General features: G+C 39.2%; 1 protein-coding gene and 1 long non-coding RNA gene across 2 annotated transcripts; both read right to left on the bottom strand.

Moving 5' to 3' along the window:
- Window positions 1-1,302: 1,302 nt before the first annotated feature.
- LOC140525889 (uncharacterized) lies at window positions 1,303-4,020 on the bottom strand. The gene is made up of 3 exons (XR_011974153.1): window positions 3,723-4,020; window positions 2,077-2,229; window positions 1,303-1,447 (listed from the first exon to the last, which is right to left on the bottom strand). It is a non-coding gene; the product is annotated as an uncharacterized lncRNA (long non-coding RNA).
- A 3,087-nt stretch (window positions 4,021-7,107) lies between these two features.
- LOC140522733 (antigen WC1.1-like) lies at window positions 7,108-16,826 on the bottom strand. Its single transcript, XM_072638032.1, is given in 7 exon segments — window positions 7,108-7,842; window positions 7,936-7,982; window positions 10,774-11,083; window positions 11,788-12,102; window positions 13,335-13,517; window positions 13,716-13,928; window positions 16,736-16,826. Coding segments are annotated over 7 exon segments (1,608 nt in total). The 3' UTR covers window positions 7,108-7,393.
- Window positions 16,827-25,425: the final 8,599 nt, after the last annotated feature.

The raw sequence follows: 25,425 nt of genomic DNA, 5'->3' as shown, positions 1-25,425 counted from the left end.
GGGACAGAGCAGGTAGGACAGGGCTTGGAAGGGGCAGGGAAAGGAGGAGCTGCGAGATGAGTTAATTTAATACAAATATTTTTCACTCTAAGTTGTAACCAGTGAGACTTTTAAAAAATTCAAGAGACACAGTTTCTGGGTAATTAGTCATTCTGTTAATAATACTAGTATATTATCACTAAAAAAAGGTCAGTGAAACTCTCAGTTGCTAAATAGCCTTATGGAAACTTTTCAGTGTTGATAAGAACTTGGAAGAGAGGGTTTTCCTGAGGTGACTTTGATGAGTTAATAACTAATGAAGGAGAATGAATATTGTAATAAGAGGTGGACCTGTTCTAATGAAGGATGGAGGATATGACTTTGATCATCTAATTTACTTCGAAGTCACACCCTGCTTTGGGCAATTCAAACAAAGAATTTACTCCCATTTAATCCTGAGTAGAATACTACCAGCAGGAATTCACTTAGATAAGATGGTCTAAGTTGCTTATATTTATGACCAAAGTCAATAATGTCCTTGAACAACTTAGTTTCAAACAAATAAATAGGACAGGGAATCTCCCCCATACTTGCATATTAATAACCATTTCTCTCACCAGTCAGTTCAGAGGTAAAATGTTAAAGCAAAAGTCTGAGTTATGATGTAAATTGGACCATGGGTGATTCCTGAAAGAAGGGAGGTTCTTATAGAAGATAGCAGTAGAGAATGAAAAGAACTAGGATCAAGAATTCAAAGTTTTCTGTCCAGCTGAGAGTGAACAGGAGATCTCCATGTCTGCAGGAGTAAAGGAGAAGACTAGCTTATGTAGACTGGCAATTGAAAATAAAATGTGCTTCTCTGAAGAGGTGTATTCTCTATAGTCCAGAGAACATGCCTGGATTTCTGATAAAGCACCTTTGCGTACACAGAAGTTTTCTGAGCTGTTGAGAAGGCTGATAATGCTATTGAGGAAAGGTAGCAAGATAAATGAAGTCACAATGTGGTTAAAGGAAGAAAACATAGAGAGCAGAGATTACAGAAAAAGATAGAGGTAAAAGGACGTTTAAGAATGTAGACACAGGAAAACAAAAAGGTTAAATTTCAGAATTTAAAGTTCTGAAGTTAAAACATTTTTGATAGAGGCAAAAGGCTTACCCTACTGGGCAAGTTTAGGATAGTGGAGAGGTGTTTACCACATGTGAAGAGGAAACCCTCAACATTGTCATCTCAAGTTAGATTGCTTGAGAGCAGGTGAATTCTAAAACTATTCCAGATAACACAGGAAACTGATTCTACCTCAATTCAGTAAACATTTATTAAGAGACTGTTTGTAGCTGATGTATTAAAGTCACATCTGAGGGACACCAATCTCAGCTTCATCATATCCGAGGTCCTCAGTGGGCATTGGTAGGGCATCTTCTCCCATCCTGGAGTCAGGGGATCCCCCAGAGAACTCAGGAGACTGACCTAGAAACAGGAAAATGGGGCTGAATTTGTAGCTTTGTCTAAAGAGAAGAAAGGAGCCTTTGGTGGTGACAGAGGAGGGTGAAAGTAATGCCTCCTTCAAGACCTGGGTAAAGAGTCTTTTCTCAGTCATGATGCACTGAGAACAAAGGAGTAGGAGTGGGCAGGACTGAGACTGGGAGATGCAAATGCTTCTCTCTACAATGAGGGTGGATTAGGGACAAAAGGAATGCGAGCCTGAAGGAGGCAGGTTCAGAACCCCAGTGCGGGCTCATTTTCTTGCTCAGCAGCATCATTTTGGGTCCAATTGGACCAGATACATTTGAAAAATGTCATTATAGACAGTCATTGTTGTACTGATGAAATCTTTTTGTCGTGTTATTTATTTGTGTACATATGCATATATAGAGAGAAACACATGTCTATACAATTGAATGTATATAAGCATGTGTGTATATGTGCACATGCATGTATGAGTCCATGTGAATAGATAGTCATACCTGTATATAGACATGTTTGTGTTTGCACATGTGTATGTGTAGCCAGTGTCACCCCCTCCTCTTCCAAAATAAGTTAATCCACAGCTAGAAGTTTCACTTCTCAGGTCAATAAGTCTGTTGGAAACCACTCACCAATGTTTGACGCCCTGTGCTCATCCCATTCATTAGTAGGTCCCAAGGTACCCCCCTCATTCTTCTGGGTGACAGGGAAAATTTCAGGCCCAGAGAATTCTTCAGCATCATCATAACCATCACCTAGAGGATCATCAGGCCAACCTGAGATATCTGAGGAACAGATGATAGTTTTGTTTTCAACATAATTTTTCTGAAAGTGAGGGGAGGTCCTTGTGCATGTGAAAACAAGTGTAATTTTATTTTTTAAGATATAAGGGAGTGTCAGGAGATGTTCAAAACTGAATTCAGGTGAAGGAGAAGAAGACAACTTATGGACAGAGTCAGGGGCTTTGTCTTGCACTAAGGATTACCAAGGTGGGAAAGGAGGCATATGTCCCTCATATAGGACAATGATTTCAGTCCCCTTAGTGATTTTCCTTTCATTTATTTTAGCTTCAAAAGTCTGCTCTCTTAATTTCTATTTTCTCACTACTTATCACTGGCCTCAGCTTCAAGGAGGAAATCACTTAGCCCAGAATCTTCAGCCCTGTCATAATTCAATTCATGTTGCTCTGGTGATAGTGACGTTGAGACAAAATATACTAGAGAGAGTGAGCTGATTCTCTGAATCATGCCGCAGATTCTGATGCATCTTTGATCATTACTGTGACCTAGAAATTCAGCCCTGTTACACACTCAAGGGCCTAGTCACCGATCAAATAAAACATGGCTCCCATCCTCCCTATCCCTGAATCATATGTCTTGTCTCAGTCCAAATTTCTATCTCCCAATCAAGTTTGGAGCGAGAGAGTATCAAGCTGCCACTGAGGGTGTTCTAAAAAGCTTTGCCTAGGGAAGTACTGAAGTCTTGATGGTAGCTCTTATGCCATTTTCCTCAAACTCTCCAAATGTGGGTAGTGAAGAGTTTGATTGAAAAGACAATTATAATGTGAAACAAGTTATGTTCTAAAAGATACAGCATGTCACTGGAGATGTTGTCCTAAGAGAAGTGTATTGTTCTTCCTGCAGAGTAGGGACAAAAGTGTGGAGAACTGAAAGTTTGTTAGGGAAGGAAGGTCCCAGAACTGGCCAGAGAGAGACTGTGGCTCTGTTCATAAGGAACAGTATAATTCATGTGGATATAAAAGCCCTAAAGGTATCCAAGGGGGTTTCCATCCAAAGCTTCATGTTATTTACTTTTAGGTAAATTAAAACCTTCTTCCTACAATTCTGTTGTTACCAAGAAACCTCCAGGTTTAGAGGGAATGGTATAACAGTGTTAACTAAGAATGATGTTATTGAATTGGTTATCCTCTGAGAGAAATGAAATCATTGCATATTTGAACTGACCCTATCCTGAACTTCTAGGCAAAATAATCAGAGGTATCCAGATTGACAACAGAACATCAGGATGAAAAGAATAGAGAGCTCTGAACACTTTCCATCAAGAGATGAAGCTCACAGCCCCGAATTGGACTGGAGGACCTGCCAGCCTATGTAGAGAATGGAAAATTGAAACAAAAATGTTATGGGACCAGGGGGAGCCACAGATGGCAGGCACAGGCAGAGATTTCTGAAGATGCCAAGGCCGTAGATAACGATCAAAGCATATAATTTATGCCCAGAATGTCAAAGGGAGGAGGATGGGCTGACAATAGACATACCTGAGCTGCTCAGAAGGTCCTTCTTGACCCTTGTCAGATAGTAATCAATCTATTGGTAGGCAGCTTCATAAGGAGAATCGCCATATCTGGACAAAGCTGGGATAAATGGCCGTGGATCAGAAATTTGGCCTGAGACCATTGTGTCACATGTATTTGCCTTAGGGGCCCTCCTCAATATACTTTCTGATCACATTCAAGCCACATCATCTTTCTCATATCGATGGTAGCTCTGCCTAATCCCATGTTGTATGACCTTGGTTGGAATATCATAACTAACGCAAGCTATGCTCACAGTTCAACCTCTTCCAGGTCAATGAGAGTTGGAGCAACTTGGGGCTTGAAAAACAGAGGAAAGCATGTGAGTCACATGCAGTCCTGAAGTACTTTATTTGACCTTGTCCAAAATCCCTATCCCCATTAATTCCTTCCTTCATTCACCCACACCCTTGCCCATGTGATTCAGTGCCCCAGAGATTGCCCACCTTGCTGCTGGATTCGCCCTCTATGTATCTCAATCCCTAGGAGGATAAAGACCAGGAAGAGAAGGGCCCCTAAAATGAGGCAGACGATCTCAAGCAGAGAGAATGTTTCAGAGTTCAAAGGGGTGGAAACTGTCTTAGTGATTGGTCCTTTGGAGAAGAAGAATCATAAAGCTCTGAATCCTGGAAGTTGTCAAAAGTCCCAGGATATTTCACTGAGTTGAGTATGGAGAGGTGAAGAAAAACTGAGGCTCACCTTCAACTTGAAAATCCCCCAACTGGGGAATTCTCCCCTCACCTAACTGCTCTGTAGAAGGTCCTGGGATAGAGCTGGATACCCAAGAAAGGACAGTGAAGGAACCATCCATCTTTATGGGGACTGAGCTCCAGATCTCCAGAATGGAAACTGGCAAGATGGTGACATATTCTTGAAGAATATTTTGTGGACCCTCCCAATCCCAACCTCCACCCCAACCCCTACCCCACAAGCTACTCAGCAGATTCTCAGGATTGTGGGACAGTAGATCTCCTCAGAGATGAAAGAATCCCATAAGGTCATGCATGGGCCTGGGAAGGTTTGTGCTGTCAAAGGAACCCAACCATAATAGGAGAGGACTAAGGGAGGGGTAGAGCAGTGTACTTTTTGTGATAGATGCCAATGTTGTCCTCCCAACTGAAAAAAATAGGAGAAAAAAAATATCTGAAGAATGAGTAGAGATCAGGATGGGCATGGCTTCTGGATCCTGCTTTGAACCCACTATGATATGAACATCCTTCCACAATTCTCCATCCAAACAACTTAGGAAAGTTCCGAGATTTCCTCAATCCCCTTCATCCAGCTCAAGCTTAAGAGACATAGACACCATGTGTACTGGAGTCAGAGGATCTGTGCTATAGTCAAATTCGAAATCCAGTTGCTAAAATTGGAAATTTGTGGAAAGACCACATATTCTCTAATAAATTTCTAGAGGTACCACCACTATCCCCACCCCAACCTCTAGGTCACAAGTTTCTCAGCAGATTCTCTAACCAAAAAAATTAAATTCTCTAAGAGATGAAAGATTCCTTTGGGAATGCTTGTCTCCTTTAACCTTCCTCCTTGACCACAGATATCTCAGGCTTAGTGTGTCCAGAGCAGCACTCATCATCTCCTGTTATTCTCCTCCTCAAACCTTATCCACCTTCCAATCTTCCAGGTTACTATTGAAGGCACTATCACCCTCCCAATCACTCAGACATACTTTCTTGGTGCTATCCTTAAACTCTCCTTTAGCTTTGCCCATAGATCCAATTAGGTAGAAAATCTTTTCATTTCTATGTCCTCAAATTCTCTTCTCTCCACAATACAGCCACCACTCTAGTTCAGGTCCCCAACATCTCCAGTACTATTGTACAGTTTTCTCATTGGCCCTCCTCATTCAAATCTATCCTTTAATCAGCAGCTAAAGTGTTTATTCCAGAACAGGGGAGCAGCAACTGAGACCTCAGGCTACATATGATCCTCCAGGTCCTCAAGTGCAACCCTTTGCCTAAATCCAAAATTAAGAGAAGAAATCCTCTCACTGAAAGGATTTATCCTATTAACCTTGGACTCAGTCAAAAGAACACATCCAAGGACCTGGAATGAAATATCCAAGGACCCAAGACCACAGGTTTGCCACTCCTGTTCTAGAGAATATTTTTGGCCTCATGACTTTTATTCTTGCTAAATCAATTTTCAATCATGTGTAATTCTCTGTGACCCCAACTGGGTTTATTTGGCTGGTATGCTTGAGTGTTTTGTCGTTTCCTTCTCTACCTTATATTAGACTTCACGAACTGAGGCAAACGGAAATAAGTTACTTGCCTAGGTTCACACAGCTAGAAGGTGCCTGAGGCCAGATACACCTTCAGGAAGACGATTCTTCCTGACTCCAGTTCTGCACCACCTACCTGCCCACATCATGGTCAACAAAGTCTTGTGACTTCCAGGATGCAGTAGAATTCCCCTGTGCTTCACACTTCTTCTCAACTTGGTCTCATGATACCTTTCCCCAATTGTTATACACCCTTCCACTCCCCACATTCTACTGATCAGCTATCGAGGCCTGTTCCCTGTACCTCACTTATGATACTCCATCTCTGTACCTGAATCGTAGCTTTCTGGCTGTCCTTACTTGAAATGCTCACCCTGTTTACCTCCACTTCTTGACATGCTTACTTCAAGATCCAACTCAAATACTTTCTTCTAAAGGAAGATTTCTGGAGACACGCCAGATGCTTGAGTTTTCCTTACCTCCATTGTACTCTGCATGTGTCTTCTATGTATCTAGTTATTTATCTGCTGTCTAGGCCATCATATTGTAAAGCTGCCTGAAAGCAAGGAATGTTTTTGCCCATCTTTTTATGGCCAGGACTTAACATAGTGTCTAGTACATTGTAAGCACTTATGCCTAAATTCTAATGGATTGATTGGTTTTGAGCCACTCTGAGGTAGTCTAGACCTGAGAGGGAGGATGGCTGAATATTGTACCTTATTTGATAGCAAAGAGGTACTAGGTGGTGCAATGGATAGAGCCCTGGGCCTAGAAGATAAGGAAGACCTGAGGTCAAACACATGCTCCTATCCTACCTGAGTGACCCTGGGCAAGTCACTTTACCCTTATTGGCTTCAGTTGCTCATCTCTAAAATGAGAACACACTGGTGAAGGAAACGGCAAACTGCACCAGTATCTTTCCCAAGGAAGTCCCATGAGCTATTCTTCATGGAGTCATGAAGAGACAGACATCAATTAATAACCTGATAACAAGATCATCCTGTCCTTTTCACTGGAAGGAAAGAAACAACTGGAGTTGGAGTAGAGAACACACTGGGCCTGTGGGCTCTGAATTCTGCTGGAGGCATCTCATGTAAATATCTACCCAAGTTACACTATGGAAACAGCTCAGAAAGGTTCCCAAATTCCTCCATGCCTTCCCCCCAGCACAAGCTTAGGGAGAGAGCTGGAGGGCACAAGAAGGCTTGTAAATTTGGGAGTCACAGGACCTATGTTCAAAAATTTCCCAGGAAGTTATACTTGCTAGCCTCTGGGACCTTATGGCAGGAACATGACCCAGCTGGACATCTATTTCCTCCTCTGCAAAGCAAAGAGATGAGAATGATGACCATTCATTTCACTTTTATTTTCAGTTCTAAATTTTATGACCCAGCAATCAAATTACAGCCTTCCCTGGTACCAGAGGACAGGCCTGTGGGAACTCTAATGAGATGCACATTCTAGCACTGTGCTCCAGCTCAGTATCTGTCCTCAGAGCTCCCAGCCCTATCTTATGTCCTTCACACTCACCTGAGCACATGACACCAGCATCCTCCTCATGCTTACAATCATTCTGCCCCCAGAGCCTTGCAGGGCAATCCCACAGAGAGGACTCCATCCCTCTGTACTGCACATCATCCAACCAGATGGTGCCATTTCCTGGGCCAAATGCAGGCCATTCCAGGTCAGCCAAAGCAGAGCCACAGCCCAGCTGCTGAGAAACCACATTAGCATATGCTAGGTCCCATGAGTCATCACATACCATCCCCCAGGAGCCATTGTGCCAGATATCCACTCGTCCAGAGCATAGGGTCTCTCTTCCCCTGAGTCGGAGTTTGTCTTTGTCTGGAAAGGAAGCAGAATTGACTGGTAAACTCTCAGCCAGTAAATGAGCAACCTCAGAGAGCCCTAGGTATAGAGAGAAATGAAATAAGATACCTGTGCAGGGACCAGATGTTGGGTAGTCAGTTACCTTCATTCCTGCAGGGAGAAGACATTAGGAAAGTTTGGGTTAATAATAATCCTAAAATATCATTTGGGTGCTAGATTTTGCTGTTTCAGGGAAGTTTACCCAAAGATGCCTTAATTCAGTCCTGAAATACAGAATAGCATCATCTTCACCTTTGTGACATTCAGTGATCAACTGAATTCATACTCTAAGCTATTGACTGAGTAAAAATACATGTATAAATATAAAATACTAAGTGCCTGTCTTTAGGTAGTTCAGAGTGTGATTAGACAGGAGGGACCTGAACATAAAGTAGAGACTATGTAAGGAAAGACATCAACGTAGCCCAGGGAGAGAGTGAAGAAGTCTGAGGCAAAGGGAGGGGGCCTGCTAGATAAGACAGTGCTGGAGAAAAGAAGAAGAGAGTGAATAGCCATGGGGATGAATAGTGATATCCTTCGTTTTGTAATAGGATGAAAAGAAGAAAAATGGGTCCTGTTACAAAGAAGTTTTGAAGACAATGGGATGGGAACGAAATGAATGCCAGTCATATCTCATCAAACTGCTCAGAGAAGTAGATGGCTCAGTTATTTGCTCTAAATATGCAGTTATGGGTTTGAGGGGAGCAAAAGTCAAAGTGAATGTGTCAAAAACCATTTTTTAAAAACTAGTATTTTCAGGAGGAATCATAAAACAAACCAAACTGTAATACAAAAGACATTGATCTGCTACATTCTGCAATCCAATTCCACAGTTCTTTCTCTGTATGTGGAAGGCATTTTTCCTTAAGAGACCACTGGAAATTTTTTAAGTCCTTGCATTGCAATGAAGATTTATGATTTCTCCTATTCATTAAATTCTTCTATGCAATATGAGTAATGTGAAAATGTATTTAATAGGAATGTAAGTGTAGAACCTACGTAAAATTGTATGCCATCTCAGGGAGGGAGGGGAGAGAGAGGAGAGAAAGACGAAAAGAGGAAAAAAATTCAAATTATATGTTAGCAATTGTAGAACAGTGAAAAAAAATTAAATAATAAAAAAACACTGTGTTCCAATCACTGTCCTAAGCCCTGGTGATACAAAGAAGCTGAAAGTCTAATTGGAGGAGCCAATGTGAAAAAATCTTTGTGCAAAAATGATTTATATAGAAAAAATTTGGGAAAATTAATTAATAAAGGGACAGCATTAGCATTAATGGCTGGGTTATAAGAGGCTTCTGTGTGGAAGGTAGGAATGTACCTGGGACCTGAATGAAGCAGCTAGGTGATGCAATGGATAGAGTGCTGTGTCTGGAATCAGGAAAATCATCTTCCTGAGTTCAAATTTCACCTCAGACACTTGCTGGCTGTGTGACCCTGGGCAAGTGACTTAACCCTGTTTCTTGCAGTTTCCTTAACTGCAAAATGAGCTGAAGAAAGAAATGGCAAAAGCACTTTGACAAGAAAACTCTGAATGGGGTCAGGAGTAATTGGTTATGACTCAAATGACTGAATAACAACAACAACAAATGAAGCCAGGGAAACAAGAGGATGAGGAAGGAGAGAATTACAGACGTGGGGAGGATCAGAGAAAGTGCACAGTCAGGAGACAGAGTGCCTTGTACAAAGAACAGCAGAGATTAATGTCACTGAAATGAATTGTATATAGAGGGAAGGAAAGTATTATGAATATAGAAAGAGAGGAGGGGGTCAGGAGAGGAAGAGCTTAAAATGAGACTATGTGATGTGGGATCCCAGAGAGAACAAGGAGTCCCTAAAGATATTGCTTGTGAACAGCGTGATCAAGTGGTCAGATTGGTTCTTTAGGAATGTAAATGTAACAGTTGAGTAGAGGATGGACTGCAAGGAAGACAGACAGAGTGATTGATTAGAAGGCTCTTCCAAGCACCCAGAATTGGACTGGATCACTGTGGCAGCGGTGTCAGAAAGAAGAAGGGGGTGTGGATTAGAGATGATACAAAAAGAGCATCCACAGGACTTGCAGCACTGCATGTGGGTAGTGTATCAATTAAGGAGGCATAAAAGGATTCACTTGCTCCACTGAAGGTATGGTTAAGCTTAGCTCACATACTGTGATAAATTCAGTTAGCATGATTTCATGATTTTCTCTAGTTTCATTCAGATTTCTCTGAGCAGGAGCAAAGGCAGTGGATGATGGAAATAAACAGAAAATGAGGCTTGGGATGGTAAGTTTGGACATAGTAAAAGGGGCAAGAAACTCAAGTGAAAAGGATGGAAAGACAAATGATTCAATTCACCAAGGAATCAAGAAGGAGAGTTTAGCCAATGTAAGAATCATGACCCTGGAAAAAGCTGAAGAATGGAGGTCGTGCTGAGGATGAAGAACAGTGTTAGGGGATTGTAAGGTAGAAAGAGAGTTGTAGTGACCTTTAATTATGAGCAGATAAAGGAATTTCAGAGTTCAAAAACATATGAGTAGAACTCTTGTAGGTGATACCATGATCAAGAGTATGACCACATTTTTGTGTCTCTAAGTTGGATAGAGACCTTTGGGAATGAATCTAGTGAGGAACTGAGAGTTTAGGTTGCTTGAGGAAAGATTTAGTGTACTATTAGATAGGAAACATGGTGGAAAGGCTGACTCAGAACTTCTTCACATTAAGGTATTGATATGAGAAAATAAAAAAAAAAAATTGAAACCTTTGTCCCATTACTGCTCCCAACCTAGGTCACTTCCACTCTTTATTTGGATGGATTAAATCAAATTGGGGTTTATATCTTGTCCACACATTGAATCCACTTGGACTAAAAAAAAATTTCATTAAGAATGAGTCAAAAGGAAGAGACAGATGATAGCTAACTTCACATGTGATAATGGCTTCTTCTCCCTGCTGGCAAGAATTCTGGTCCCAGGATTGAATAGGACAATGCCAGAGGAAAGATTCTTGGCCCTGGCAGGTGATTTTGTCAATCCACCTGACCTTCTAATTTCTTGGGGGTCTATACAGTGCTTCAATATGTCCCTCAGCACCACAACTCAGGTGTCTGCAAATCACTGATAAGGTATTGTCATCCATGGTGTTGGAACAAATACTACCCCATGTTCCATTGTAGAAAACTTGTAACCAACCAGAGCACTCACGGTCCTCACTCACCAATCTCAGGTCCAGGAATTCTGTAAATGAAAAGGAAAGTATGGCACAATCAGAGAGGACATTTAACACACTATTCTCTTGGTCTCTTCCCTCTGGAAACTGTATTATGTTCCTTGATTCTGCTGAGAAGTCTCCACTGGAAAGACACAGACGCCAGTCTTTCTTTTTGCACTATTACTTGCTCTATATTTCTGATCATTTCTCTCTGTTTTGCTTCCCCCTCTAATAAAGACAGGAATGCCTTTATTGTGATTTCACTACTGACTTTCACAGTTTCAAAATCAATGTGAATTTTTTAAGCACCAACATACAGCAAATTAGCAGACACATATTGTATATGTACTCTATGAATAGCACTCTACTAGGAATATAGGTATAAGAACACATATGCATACACACATACATGGACATATATGTATATATTTGTGTACATACATGCATATGTATATACATGTAAATATATACATATATACATACAGACATGCCTAAAGCAGTAATATACACACACAAATAAAGGAGTAGATCCACCTATACTATTGTGCTAGCTGAAAATTTCACCCTTCAGATAAGAGGCCTGGCAATGAAACTGAACTCTAAGGATAGCTGTGCTTGGGTCAGTTAATCTTCCTTCCTGTATGAATCAGCTGCTTCTCCATCTTTAAACCCCACCTCCTCTGTGTTCCCATAAGTCCCTCAGTGTTACTGGGGTGTGTGTAAAGCAGACCTGAGCAGAGAACACTTGCATCCTCTTTGTGTCTGCAGTCATGCATTCCCCAACGGAGGGAAGGGCATTCCCCCAGGTGGGATTCATTTCCAGAGCAGCTAAGCTCATCTAGCCAGATGGGCCCTGAGCCTTGTCCAAAGTGAGCAGAAATCATGGCTTCAAGGGCCACTCCACAGCCCAGCTGCCTGCACACCACGTGGGCATCTCTCAGGTCCCAAGTATCATCACAGATGGTTCCCCAGGTCCCATTGTAAAAGACTTCAACTCGACCAGAGCAAGGCCCTCTTCCATTCAACAGACGAAGCTGTCCATTTTCTACAGGGAGAAATTCAAATTGATTGCTTGTTTTCCCAAAGAAAGAGTAAGATTCCACAACTTCCTTTCTTTCTTCCTTTCTTTCTTTGTTTGTTTGTTTGTTTCTTTCTTTCTTTCTTTCTTTCTTTCTTTATTTATTTATTTATTTATCTATCTATCTATCTATCTATCTATTTATTTATTCATTCATTTATTTATTTATTTAGCTTTGGACATTCATTTTCACAAAATTTTGGGTTCCAAATTTTCTCCCCTTTTGTCCCCTCCCCCCACCCCAAAACACCGAGCTTTCTAGTTGCCCCTAACTGCCAATCTGCCCTCTCTTCTTGCAGAAGAACTTCATCATTTGTGGAAATTGATTTCATGAGGTGCAGTTGGTGAGAACTGGAGAGAAGAGAAATTCTGGTCTTCTGGCTCAGTATGTCTTTCTTGCACACCAGAATGTCTCTTTTCTGCAAATTTCACCAACTCTGACCCTCATGAAATCAATTTCCACCAATGAGAAGATTTTTTGCAAATGGCCCTTTGAGACAAGGAAGCCAATTTTCAAAGAACAGAGTCCTGGAATTTTATTCTTAGAGGACTGTGACTGCCTAATATTGAAATATATCTCAGTATTTTTTATCTTCTTTAATCGGTTCTATCATTGTTGAGCAACCATCGTGAGAATTTAGACATTTCCTAGTCCTTCCTGTATAACTTTGCTTATTTTTAGTACTTCCTACCAATGCCCAGAGCTACTATATCCATTTTCACTATTGGTACTACATATTAATGTAAGCCTAATTTGCTTTAAAGTACTTGATGGATCACAATACATCTTCCCCACCTGGGAATTTCCAAAGAAAATTCATAAATGAATGATCACTTATATAAAGTAAATATGTAAAAAACCATACAGGATTCCCAACAGTATGGTTAGAATTTTTTATATTTACTATCAGAAAAAAGAGGTCATAGCACTCTTCTCATTACTGAAAAAAATCACCAGATTATTGATGTACGTACACTTCTATTTTTTCCCTTCTTGCACATATCAATGGTTTCAATGGACCCCTCACCTAGAGATACGCTTGGAGTACAAATTATAAATTTATCTTCACTAACCTGAGCAGACCACAGAGGCAACTTTTCCTTTGGAACATGGAGAAGTCCCCAGAACAGTAACATAATAATCCCATAAATGAGACTCAATCCCTGTGCAAAAAAATGTGTCCCCTATGATCTGTCACTTCCAAAATGTACATCTTCTGGAGGTTTCATGGCAACACCACAGTGGAGCTGATGGCAGAGAACGTTGGCATCTGCCAGATCCCAGTGGGAGTCACAGAGTGTTCTCCAGGTCCCCAAAACTTGGATCTCCACTCTCCCTTCACAATTGGAGCTTCCATTCATGAGACAAAAGTCTGTGTACCCTGGAAGAAGAATACAGGCTTTTAGAAAAGTCATGGCAAATTTCTAATCTCAGTGTCAAGTACAATGTGTGAGCAGGATAAATATATTGTATAAGTTGTACTTGAACAAATGACTCCAACATCCATGCTTGTGACTGCATTTTCCTTGTGGAATTGGTACTGTGGGACACTGTGACAGAAATGCTTCACTTCCATTACACTGCAATTCTTTATCCCAGATGAGTCCATTTCCTTTTCCAAAGTGAGCTCTTTTCATGATGGAGACTGCCGTCCCACATTCTAACTCAGCACAGATGACTTTGGCAGTAGAAAGAGTGAAATTCCAACCACAGACTGTGCTCTGTTGTGTTCTAAAATTGACTTCTACCCTCCCATTACAAGGCCCATCTCCTGCAACCAGCTTCACAAATCCTGGAAAGACAAGAAAGAACACCAGTGAGTATCCCTGAATGCTAAGATTTCTCTCATGAGGAAAGAGACACAATTAATTATGTGAGATTTTTATCTCACACATTCCCAAATGAGAAGAAGCTGAAGAAGTTTCCTTAACTGAGCACAGAACAATTAATCCCTTGGAAGTATTTTGACTATGATTAAACCTGAAATCAAACTAAATGTACTTAATTCCTGGTACTCTTTGGGAGAGCTTGTCTCACATATGTAAGGAAATGCAACCTTGCTACTCTTTTCAGGAGGGGAGAGATATGTGGAAACAGTATGTATGGATGCCCTCCAGCCAAGGAGGAGAAATCGACCCATATGATATCTCACAATCAGAGAAGGAACCACGTCTTCTACCCCAAAAACATGGTTACTCTGAATAGAATTTATTTTTAATTTTCTAGGACTATGTTCCTTTTTTCTTCCTTTTATTCAGACAAAACACACTGAAGTAGCCTATATGCCAAATGTGGTATTCAAGAAAAAGTTTATGAATTGTCCAAGGTTGTGTCTACATTTCTGTACCCCATATTTCAAATACAGTTTTCATATTTTTCAATGGTTAATTTCCTACTACTGAAATGTTTGAGCATTAGGATTCAGGTTCTAAGAAATGAGGATATTATTAAACATGCACTCCTTTAACTATGAGGGCCCATTATCACAGTAAGAGATCAGGGAGGAAGAAGAGAAAAGAACATTTTTGAAACACAACAGCAAGTACACTGAAGTTGAATAGTTTAATAAACTTATGTAGATTTGTGAATTGTGGTGCTGGGCCATCATGAATTTGTCAGAGAGTCAGAGACAGTCAGAGAGAGACAAAGAGAGGGACAGAGACAGAGAAAGATAGATAAACAGAGAAAGAGAGAGACAGGGACAGAGAGACAGGGAGAGGTAGAGACAGACATGAACATAGACAGAGAGAGAGACATGGGGGGGAGAGGGAAGGAAAGGGAGAGGGAGAAAGAGGAAATAGAAAAAAAGAGATAGAGCATGAGAGAAAAAAGAGGAAAACAGGTGACATTTGTGCTGACTTGGAAAAGAAGTAATCACTTCTCCCATTGAATCTATTTTATGATTTGATAGTCCTACTCTGCACAAACTATTCTCCTCAGTCTCTGAGTCTCAAACAAGTCCACAATACCTTGACAGTTAGAGAATTTCATGGATATGATTATGAGCAGATATTTTGTGGCTTTGGTGGTGGACTATGGTAAGGACAGAGTAGATGTTGTTGGTTGCCAGAAAACCATCGTTGGCAGGGATCAGAAAAGCTTCTATTTTCTTTATAATCAGAAAATTATGTATTTAGAGCAGGAGCCCCAAGATCAATCTCTCCGGGCTACACTGAGAGTGTAGTTGATGCAGGTTAGTCATATTAGGTCCCTTCACCCATAGGATTAGTAGCAACATGGACACGGAAATAACTAGAGGAAATGATTGATAACAGTGAATGAAACACCAACTACAAATGATCTCTTCCAGCTTCTGAAGTTAGTGTTATAGCTGCTACTCACAACTGGCATATTCCCATATGCTAGACTTGTTTGCTTTAGAATGGAGACTCTATCACCCTCTGTCTAACTTTGTCCTTTTTGACATGGCAATATTTGCTTAAAACACAGTCAATCACACACACAAGCACACACACACATATGGATATACAATTATTTGTTTACATGTGTGTGCGCATTTGTGTGTGTGTGCATTGTGTGTGTGTGTGTGTGTGTGTGTATTTCAATTATTTATTCCCTTAAACCTAGCAGTTACATGATGAAGGAGTCAGAAGGAAACCTCTGACTGCCTGGTACAAGGGTATTCAGGCTTAAATATGTTCTCTGTTGGAGACAGAGAATCTCAAAATATCTGTGTCCCTCAGATTTATGGTCCCCATATGTTTTAACTATACCATGAGAAAGGATTTTCCTTAGTTGAACAGGCTGTAACACACTTGATACAGGACAAATGACAAAGTAGAGTTAGATGGAGATTGAGATCCCCAGATGTCTGTTTCCTCTGTCTCTGTATATTAAGATAAAAAACAATTCCACTACTGTGGTTGTAGGCATCATGTCATAAACAGGTCTTTGAAGTTACTGACACATGAAAGGACATTTTTAGAGAAAACCAAAGGGTCTGATTAGTTAGTTCATGCTTTGGACCAATTGCAAGACCAAAAATAATATTAAATATTATCATTCCTTAGTACAAAACTGTACAACTCAGAAGGTAGAGTCAAGTTTACGGAACAAGAATTAGCACACAGAGTACTCCCTGAAAAACTCCTCCAAGCAGATATACAAAATGTGACAATGTTCTGAAAGAGAAAATATAAGAAAAAGTGAGGATTAGGCATTTTTTTTCCATCTTGGTTCAGGAGAGTGGGTCAGACAGAAAAATCTGCAGATACTAGTTTGACCAGGAATTTGTATATCATGGAGAGCTCCCGAAAAGGGACAGATCTGCCCCATATATTTTATTAAAGCAGATCTGAAAGGTGTCCAAATCTCCTACATACTGTCTCTACAATACCTGCCTGGAGAAAGCTCAGGAGGACAGAAGAGATATTTTAGTTCTGAGTCACACCATCTGTGTTCAAAAATTTCAGAGCAAATGATTCTTATTAGTTTGTGTCACCTTATGAAAGTCCAATAATCTCACTGGGGTTCCATTTCCTCCTTTGTAAGGTAAAGACATTCAGATGATTACCAATAGTTTTAATTTCACTTCTAAATTCTATGACTCCAGAAGCAGATTATAGCTTCCCTTGGTACCATAGGACAGATTGTGGAAGTTCCGTTTATATGCAACCTCGATCTCTATGTCTTCCAGATCAATATGTATTCTCAGAGTTGCCACCCCCATTTTATGTCCTTCACACTCACCAGAGCATATGACACCAGCATCCTCATCATGAGTACAGTAATCTTTTTTTTTTTTTAGTTTAACTTTTAACATTCATTTTCACAGAATTTTGGGCTCCAAATTTTCTCCCCCCTTTATCCCCTCCTCCCACCCCAAAACACCAAGCATTCCAATTGCCCCCATCACCAATCTGCTCTCTCCTCCATCCTTCCTCTCTGCCCTTGTCTCCATCCTCTCCTCTGTCCTGTTGGGCCAAATAACTTTCTATACCTCTTTACCTGTATTTCTTATTTCCTAGCGGCAAGAACAGTACTCGACAGTTGTTCCTAAAACTTTGAATTCCAACTTCTTTTCCTCCCTCCCTCCCCACCCCCTCCTTTTGGAAGGCAAGCAATTCAATATAGGCCACATCTGTATAGTTTTGCAAATGACTTCCATAATAGTCGTGTTGTATAAGACTAACTATATTTCCCTCCATCCTATCCCGCCCCCAATTACTTCTATTCTCTCTTTTGATCCTGTCCCTCCCCATGAGTGTCAACCTCAAATTGCACCCTCCTCCCCATGCTCTCCTTTCCATCATCCCCCCCCACCCTGTTTATCCCCTTATCCCCCACGTTCCTGTATTGTAAGATAGGTTTTCATACCAAAATGAGTGTGCATTTTATTCCTTCCTTTAGTGGAATGTGATGAGAGTAAACTTCATGTATTTCTCTCACCTCCCCTCTTTTTCCCCAAACTAAAAAAGTCTTTTGCTTGCCTCTTTTATGAGAGATAATTTGCCCCATTCAATTTCTCCCTTTCTCCTCCCATATATTTCTCTCTCACTGCTTGATTTCATTTTTTTAAGATATGATCCCATCCTATTCAATTCACTCTGCGCACTCTGTCTCTATGTGTGTGTGCGTGTGCATGTGTGTGTGTGTAATCCCACCCAGTACCCAGATACTGAGTAGTTTCAAGAGTTACTAATATTGTCTTTCCATGTAGGAATGTAAACAGTTCAACTTTTAGAAGTCCCTTATGACTTCTCTTTGCTATTTACCTTTTCATGCTTCTCTTCATTCTTGTGTTTGAAAGTCAAATTTTCTTTTTAGCTCTGGTCGTTTCATCAAGAATGCTTGAAAGTCCTCTATTTCATTGAAAGACCAATTTTTCCCCTGAAGTATTATACTCAGTTTTGCTGGGTAGATGATTCTTGGTTTTAGTCCTAGTTCCTTTGACTTCTGGAATATCCTATTCCACGCCCTTCGATCCCTTAATGTAGAAAACTCATTCCCTTCGCATAGTGCGTGATTTGAAAAGATGATCCCATTTGTTGGGCCAAATACAGCCCCTCGAACAGCAGCCACAGCAGAGCCACAGCCCAGCTGCTTACAAACCACATTAGCATCTCTTTTCTTCCACAAGTAATTACATACAGTCCCCTAGGTGCCATTGCGCCAGATCTCCACTCGACCAGAGCATGGGGTCTTGCCTCCCCTGAGTCAAACTTTCTCTGTATCTAGAAAGGAAGCAGAATCTCTTGTTACCCTCCCAACTGGGAAATCAAGAAGCCGTGAGAGCCTCAGGTATGGACATGGAGGAACTGAGATGCCTGTGCAGTGACTACAGGTTGGACAGTCAATTTCCTCCTTACATATATCATCTTAGTATAAAGTTCTTTTCATCTTGTCTCCTCCAACAGACTTTCAACTCCTTGAAGGCAAAGACTGCTTTCTTGCCTTTTTTTTGATAACACCAGGTTTTAGTACAGTGGCTGGCACATAGCAGTAGCTTTAAAAATGATTACTGACTTTGCACAAACTAGCTATATAGAAGACAAATTTGACACCTTTGAAGTGGCAGATTCAAGATGCTGGAGGGAAGGCAAGGATTCACCTAAACTCTCCCAAATTCCTCTCAAAACTACTTAAAAATAATTCCTCAAAATACATTCTGGAGCAGCAAGACCAATAAAAGCAGTGGGTGAAACAACATTCCACCCCAAGACAAACTGAAAAGGTAAGACAAAAATTCTGTCTCAAGGGTAAGATGAAAATCCAAGGTATGCCACACATGAAAGTGAAGCCCTAGGTCCTTGTACAACACAGAACTGGCAAACCATACCCAGCACTGGCTCATAGCAGACCTTGCCATCAACTGTATTTGTAGAAGTATCTTCCAGACCTCTTGGTCCACAGATGATAAGAGTACTAGACAATTGGTCAGAAGGGGATTACAAGAGACTCTTTGCTGGCACTGAGTACAGAACTCTGCTGCATTGCTCATACTCAATTCCAAAGTCACAGTCCTAGGACAATGAGAAGCATGTACACATTCGAGATCCTAGCCAAAGGAAAGTGGAACCATAGTGGGAATTCCAGGACAGGAACTGCAATTATGGTCACTCACAGGCCAGAACACAGGTCAAGTGGGCAGTGGTGTTTGAGATAGTGTCCTGTGCACCATTGGGACAGAGGCAAAATTTAACATGCAGTTAAACACTGATAAGTGAATATGCACCTATAAAAAAGAAGAGGAGAGCAGAGTAGGTTAAAAACCAGAATCCTACGATATATTATTGACACAAAATACAATTGAAGCAGAGACACATATGCTGAGTAAAGGTAAAAGACTAGAGCAGAATATATTATGTTTAAACTGAAAAAAAAAATCAAAAGCAGAGGTAGCAGTCATATCTCAGGCAAAGCAAAAGTAAAAATAGATCTAATTAAATGAGATAAGCAAGGAAACTATATCTTGTTAAAAGCTTCTATAGATAATCAAGTCATATCACTACTAAATATATATGCACCAAATGGTATAGCATCCAAATTTTTCAAGGAAAAGTTAAACGAATTACGGGAAGAAAAAGACAGTGAAACTATACTAGTGGGGGACATCAACTTTCCCCTCTCAGTATTAGATAAATCTAACCAAAATGTAAGCGAGAGAAGTAAAAGAATTCAATAGGCTGTTAAAAAACTAAAATATAATAGATCTTTTTCTCAGCAGTACATGGCACCTACAGAAAAAGCAACCATGTATTAGGGCATAATACCTCAGAACCAAATGCAGAAAAGCAGAAATATGAAAAGAAATCTTTTTCAAATCTTAATGAAATAAATATTGCATTCAATAAAGGAATATGGAAGCATTGACTAAAAATTGACTGGAAACTAAATAATCTAATCCAAAAACGTGAGTGTGTCAAAGAAAAAAATCATAGAAACAGTGATTTTCATTAAGGAGAATGACAGTGACACAACATACTAAAAGTTAAAGGATTCAGTCAAAGCAGCATTTTGAGGAAACTTTATATCTCTAAAGGTTTGCATCAACAAGCAGGGAAAGAAAAAAGCAATGAAGTGAACATACAACTTAAGCAACTAGAAAGAACACAACTTAAAATCCACAATATAAAATCATGAAAATCAAAGGAGGGAAGAATGACATTGAAGGTAAGAAAAAATTAAAGAAATAAATTGAAGACCTATTTTTGGGAGTAGGGGAAATAATAAAAGAGACAATTTTTGGTAAATTTGATTTTTTTTAAAAAAGAAAAAAAAACCAAATCACCACTATCAAAAATGAGAAGGTTCAATTCTTTACCAATGGAAAGAAAATTTAGGAGCTATTTTGCCCAATTCTGTGCCAATAGATCAGACACTCTAAGTGAAATGGTTGAAATTTATAAAGATGAATTTCCCAGATTAACAGAGTAGGAAATAGAATATTTAAATAATCCTTTAAGTCTTAAGAAACAAATGTTAAAAATTGTTTTACGTGCAACTGGGAGAAAACAAAAGACTGAAAAAAAGGTTTTTTTTAAGTCTCCTTTTTTTAAGTCCTCATAGTTTGAGACCATCCAGTCTCAAACACTCAACACACTTCCTAGCTGACCTTGGGCAAGTCACTTAACCTCAACTGCTTTACCTTCTCCCCTCCAAAAAAAAAAAAAATCCCCAGAACCATTTGGATTCACAAGTGAATTCTGCCAAACAAAAACTAATTCCAATGCTGTCTAAACGCTGTGGGAAAATGAGCAAAAAGGAATTCAAACTAATCCCTATTATGACACAAGTATGACCCTCTTACATAAACCAGGAAGAGTGAAAACAGTGAAAGAAAAGGATAGATCAATTTCGCTAGTGAATATTGATGAAAAAATTTTAAATAAAATACTAGCAAGGAGATAATAGAAATATATCATAAAGTTATTAACATACTATAAGCATGTGAAATTTATACCAGGAATTTAGAGCTGTTTTAACATTCAGAAAAGCATGAAAGTGATTGACTATATAAATAACAAAACAAAAATCTTATGACAATCTGAATAGATGCAAAAATAATTTTGGCAAAATGCAACGCTCGTTCTTATTAAAAACTTTGAAAAGCATATGAATAAATAAAGATTTCCTAAAAATGATGTAGGGTTTATCTAAAACCAAAAGTGAGTATTATCTGTAGTGGGGATAACTTAGAAGCCTTCCCAATGAAGTCAGGAATGAGACAAGTATGCCCATTCTTAAGACAATATTATTCAACATTGTAACAGAAATGCAAGCTATAGCAATAAGCAAAGGAAAAGAAGTTGAAGGAATAAAAGAGGCAATGAGGAAACACAATCATCACTCACTTCAGATGATATCATTATATACTTGGAAAATCCTACAGCGTCAACTAAAAATAATAGTTGAAATAATTACAACTTTAGGAAAGTAGCAGGATATAAAATAAATCCACATAAATCATCAGTATTTCTATATATTACCTACAAAGTCCAGCAGCAAAAGATGGAAGAAGAAATCTCATTTAAAATAATGGCAGATAATATCAAATACTTGGGAGTCCACCTGCCAAGACAAACCCAAGAACTATATGAACATGGTTACAAAACATATACCATGCAAATAAAGTCAGACAAATAATTAGGAAAAAATTATTTGCTCATGGGTAGGATGCGACAAAATAATAAACTGACAATTATGCCTGAACTAGTTTACTTATACAGTACCATACCAATCAATCTACCAAAAATATTTTTAAAGCTACAGAAAGTGATAAAATTAGTCTAGACGAACAAAAGGTTAAGAATAAAAAGGAAATTAATGTGAAAAAATTGTGAAAGGAGGTGATGTAGCCGTACTAGATCTCAAACTGTATTGCGAAGTGGCAATCATCAAAACAATCTGGTACTGGTTAATAAAAAGAGTGACAGATCAGTGGAATAAATTAAATAAAACCTACATAGTAGAAGGTGACCGCAATAATCTTGTGTGTCAAACACTCATATTCAGATTTTTGAAACAAGAAATCACTAGTTTTGACAAAGCTTCTGGAAAAACTTAAAAGCATTTTGGCAGAAACTAAGTATAGTCCACTATATAGCAAAATAAAGTCAAAAGGGATATACTATTTAGACATAAAGGGTGATTTCATAAGCAAATTAGGGGACCATGGAATAATTAATCTGTCAGATCTTTGGAGAAGAGAAGAATTTATTACCAACCAAGATACAGAGAGCATAATAGGATGTAATTACATTATGTAATATGTAATAGAGACAATTATGGGATAAAAAATGGACAAATTTAATTTTATTAAATTTTAAAAATTTTTTCCACAAGATAAAACAATGCAGCCAATATTAGAAGAAAGACAGAAAACAGGAAAAAGTACATAGCAAATTTCTCTGATAAAGTTTCTCAAATATATAGAAAACAGATCAAAATTTTTAATAATACAAGTTCTTTCCTAACTGATAAACTATCAAAGGATATCAACAGAGAGTTTTCAGATGAAGAAATCAAAGCTGTCTATACTTACATGAAGATGTTCTGTAAATCAGTATTGATCATAGAAATGCAAATTAAAACAACTCTGAGGTCCCACCTCATACCTATAATATTGGCTGATGACAGAAAAGAAAAATGATAGATATTGGAGGAAATGTGAGAAATTTGGAGCATTAATGTATTGTGGGAGTTGGGAATTGATCCAACCATTCTGGAGAGCAATATGGAACTATGCCCAAAGGGCTGTAAAACCGTGCATACCTTTTGATCCGGCAATAACACTAATGAATCTGTTTGTGAAAGAAATCAAAGAAAAAAGGACCTATTTACACAAAAATATTTTTAGCAGCTGTTTTTGTGGGAGCAAAGTATTGGAAATGGAAGGAATACCCACCAATTGGGGGATGACTGAACAAGTTGTGGTATATGATGGTTAGCAAATGCTAACTAGTATATCCTAAGAAATGATGAGCAGGATGCTTTCAGAAAAACTTGCAAAGAATTACATGAACTGATGCTAAGTGAAGTGAGTAAAACCAGGAGAATGCTATATACAGTAACAATAACAGTGTATAATGATCAGCTGTGAATGCCTTGCCTAATGTCAAAAATATAAAGATTTAAGATAATTCTGAAGGACCTATGATAAAAACCACTGTCCATGTCCAGAGAAAGAACAGATGGAATCTGAATGCATATCAAAGAATAGTGTTATTTTACTTTATTTTTCTTGGGGTTTTCTTTCTGTGTTTTCTTTCACTATAGTGACTAATATGGAAATGTATCTTGTATAAGTGCATATGTATAATCTTTATCAAATTGCTTGCCTTCTGAATGATGGGGGAGGAAAGAGAGGGTGGGAGAGAATTTTTAACTCAAAATCATACAAAAAAGAGTTTTTAAAAAATTTACATTTAATTGGGAAAAATAAAATGTTAACTTAAAAAGATAAATTGAAGATAATCAATAGAGGGACAACACGAGCATTAAAGAGGTGGGCAATAAGAGGTTTCTGGGTAGGAGGTAGGACTTTTCCTGGGACCTGAACGAAACCAGGGAAGGTGAGAGATAGAGATGAGGAGGGATGGAATTACAGGTATAGGGAAAACCATTGAAAATATGCAGTAAAAAGATAAGAGTGTCTTGTACCAAGAACACCAGAGATTAAAGTCACTGGATTGCAAAGTATGTGAATGGAAGAAAAGTATTAAAAGGCTAGTAAGTTAGGGGACAGCTGGGACATAAAGAGCTTTGAATGACAAGAGAATTTGGTATTTGATCCTTGAGGTGTGAAGCCACTCAAGGTATTATTTGGGGTTGGGGAGATAATATGGTCAGACTTGTGCTTTAGGAAGATAAATATAAGAGCTGAGTGGAAGACGGACTGGAACAGAGACTTGAAACAGAGTGACCAACCAGAAGTCTCTTGCAATGGTCCAGGCATTAAGTAATGTGCGCCCACACCAATCTTAGCCAAAAAAAGAAGGGGGTATGAAGGAGAGATATTATAAAAGCAGCATCTGCAGGACTTGGCAAGTGATAACATATTACAGGGCAAAAGAAAGTGAAAAGTTGAGGATGATACTTAGGACTAGGTGACTCTGGGAGGATGGTGGTGACCTCCACAGCAATAGGGAACTTACGGCGATGAGAACATTTACGGAGAAACAATAAACTAAATTTTGAACATGTTAAATTACAGATGGCTACAGGACATCTAATTCAAGATTTCCAAAAAGGAATTGGAGATGTGAGGTCACAGGTCAGGGACAGGTTGTATTTGTGTTTGTCCTTCCTTTTCAAAGAGGATCATGATTTCAGGGAAATGATGACATGAGTTACAATTGATTTCGATATGAAGAAGGGTGGGCTGTGCAAGATCACCAGACACATGTTCTTCTGTGTCCAGTAGCCAAATATTCATCAGGATAACAGCAGATGTCCAAGTTTTCTGTGGAAGACCCTGGCCCTTTTATACTAAGGCTTTTTCAGTAAGGGATGAGAGAGGAATATGTTGGGAGGAGAAAGGAAGAAATGGAATGGGGAAAATTGTCTGTCATAAAGGAGGCAAGAAAAAGCTTTTTCAATGAAGGAGAAAAGAGAGGAGGTGAGAGGGAAAAAGTTAAGCTTGCCCTCTTCACATTTGACTTACGGAGGGAATAACATGCTCACTAAATTTGATATGAAAACCTATCTTACACTACAGGAAAGTAGGGGAGAAGGGGACAAGTGAAGTGATGATAGAAGGGAGGGCAAATGGGAGGAGGGAGTAATTAGAAGTAAACGCTTTTGGGGAGGGACAAGATCAAAAGAGAGAATAAAATAAATGGGGGGCAGGATAGGACGGAGGGAAATGTAGTTCGTCTTACACAACATGATTATTATGGAACACTTTTGCAAAACTACATATACATAGCCTATGTTGAATTGCTTGCCTTCTCAGTGGGATGGGTGAGGAGGGAGGAAGATAGAGAAGTTGGAACTCAAAGTTTTGGGAATGAATATTGAGAATTGTTTTTACATATAACTGGGAAATAAGAAAAACAAGTAATGGGTATAGAAATCTATCTTCTCCTACAAGAAAAGAAAGAAGATGGGGATAAAGAAGGTAGGGGTGTGATAGAAGGGAGGGCATATTGAAGGAAGGGATAATCAGAATGTAAGGCGTTATGGGGAGGGGAGAGATGGGGAGAAAATTTGGAACTCAAAATTTTGTGGAAATGAATGTTGAAAACGAAAAATAAAGAAATTAAAAAAAAAGAAGTGAGTAAAGGAATGACCCTGTCAATTTAAAAAAATTAATAACCAGACTGGGA

This window comes from Notamacropus eugenii, chromosome 2 (genome assembly GCF_028372415.1).
Source record: "Notamacropus eugenii isolate mMacEug1 chromosome 2, mMacEug1.pri_v2, whole genome shotgun sequence".
NCBI classification, from domain to species: Eukaryota; Metazoa; Chordata; class Mammalia; order Diprotodontia; family Macropodidae; genus Notamacropus; species Notamacropus eugenii.
This window is presented reverse-complemented; position numbering and strand designations above follow the sequence as displayed.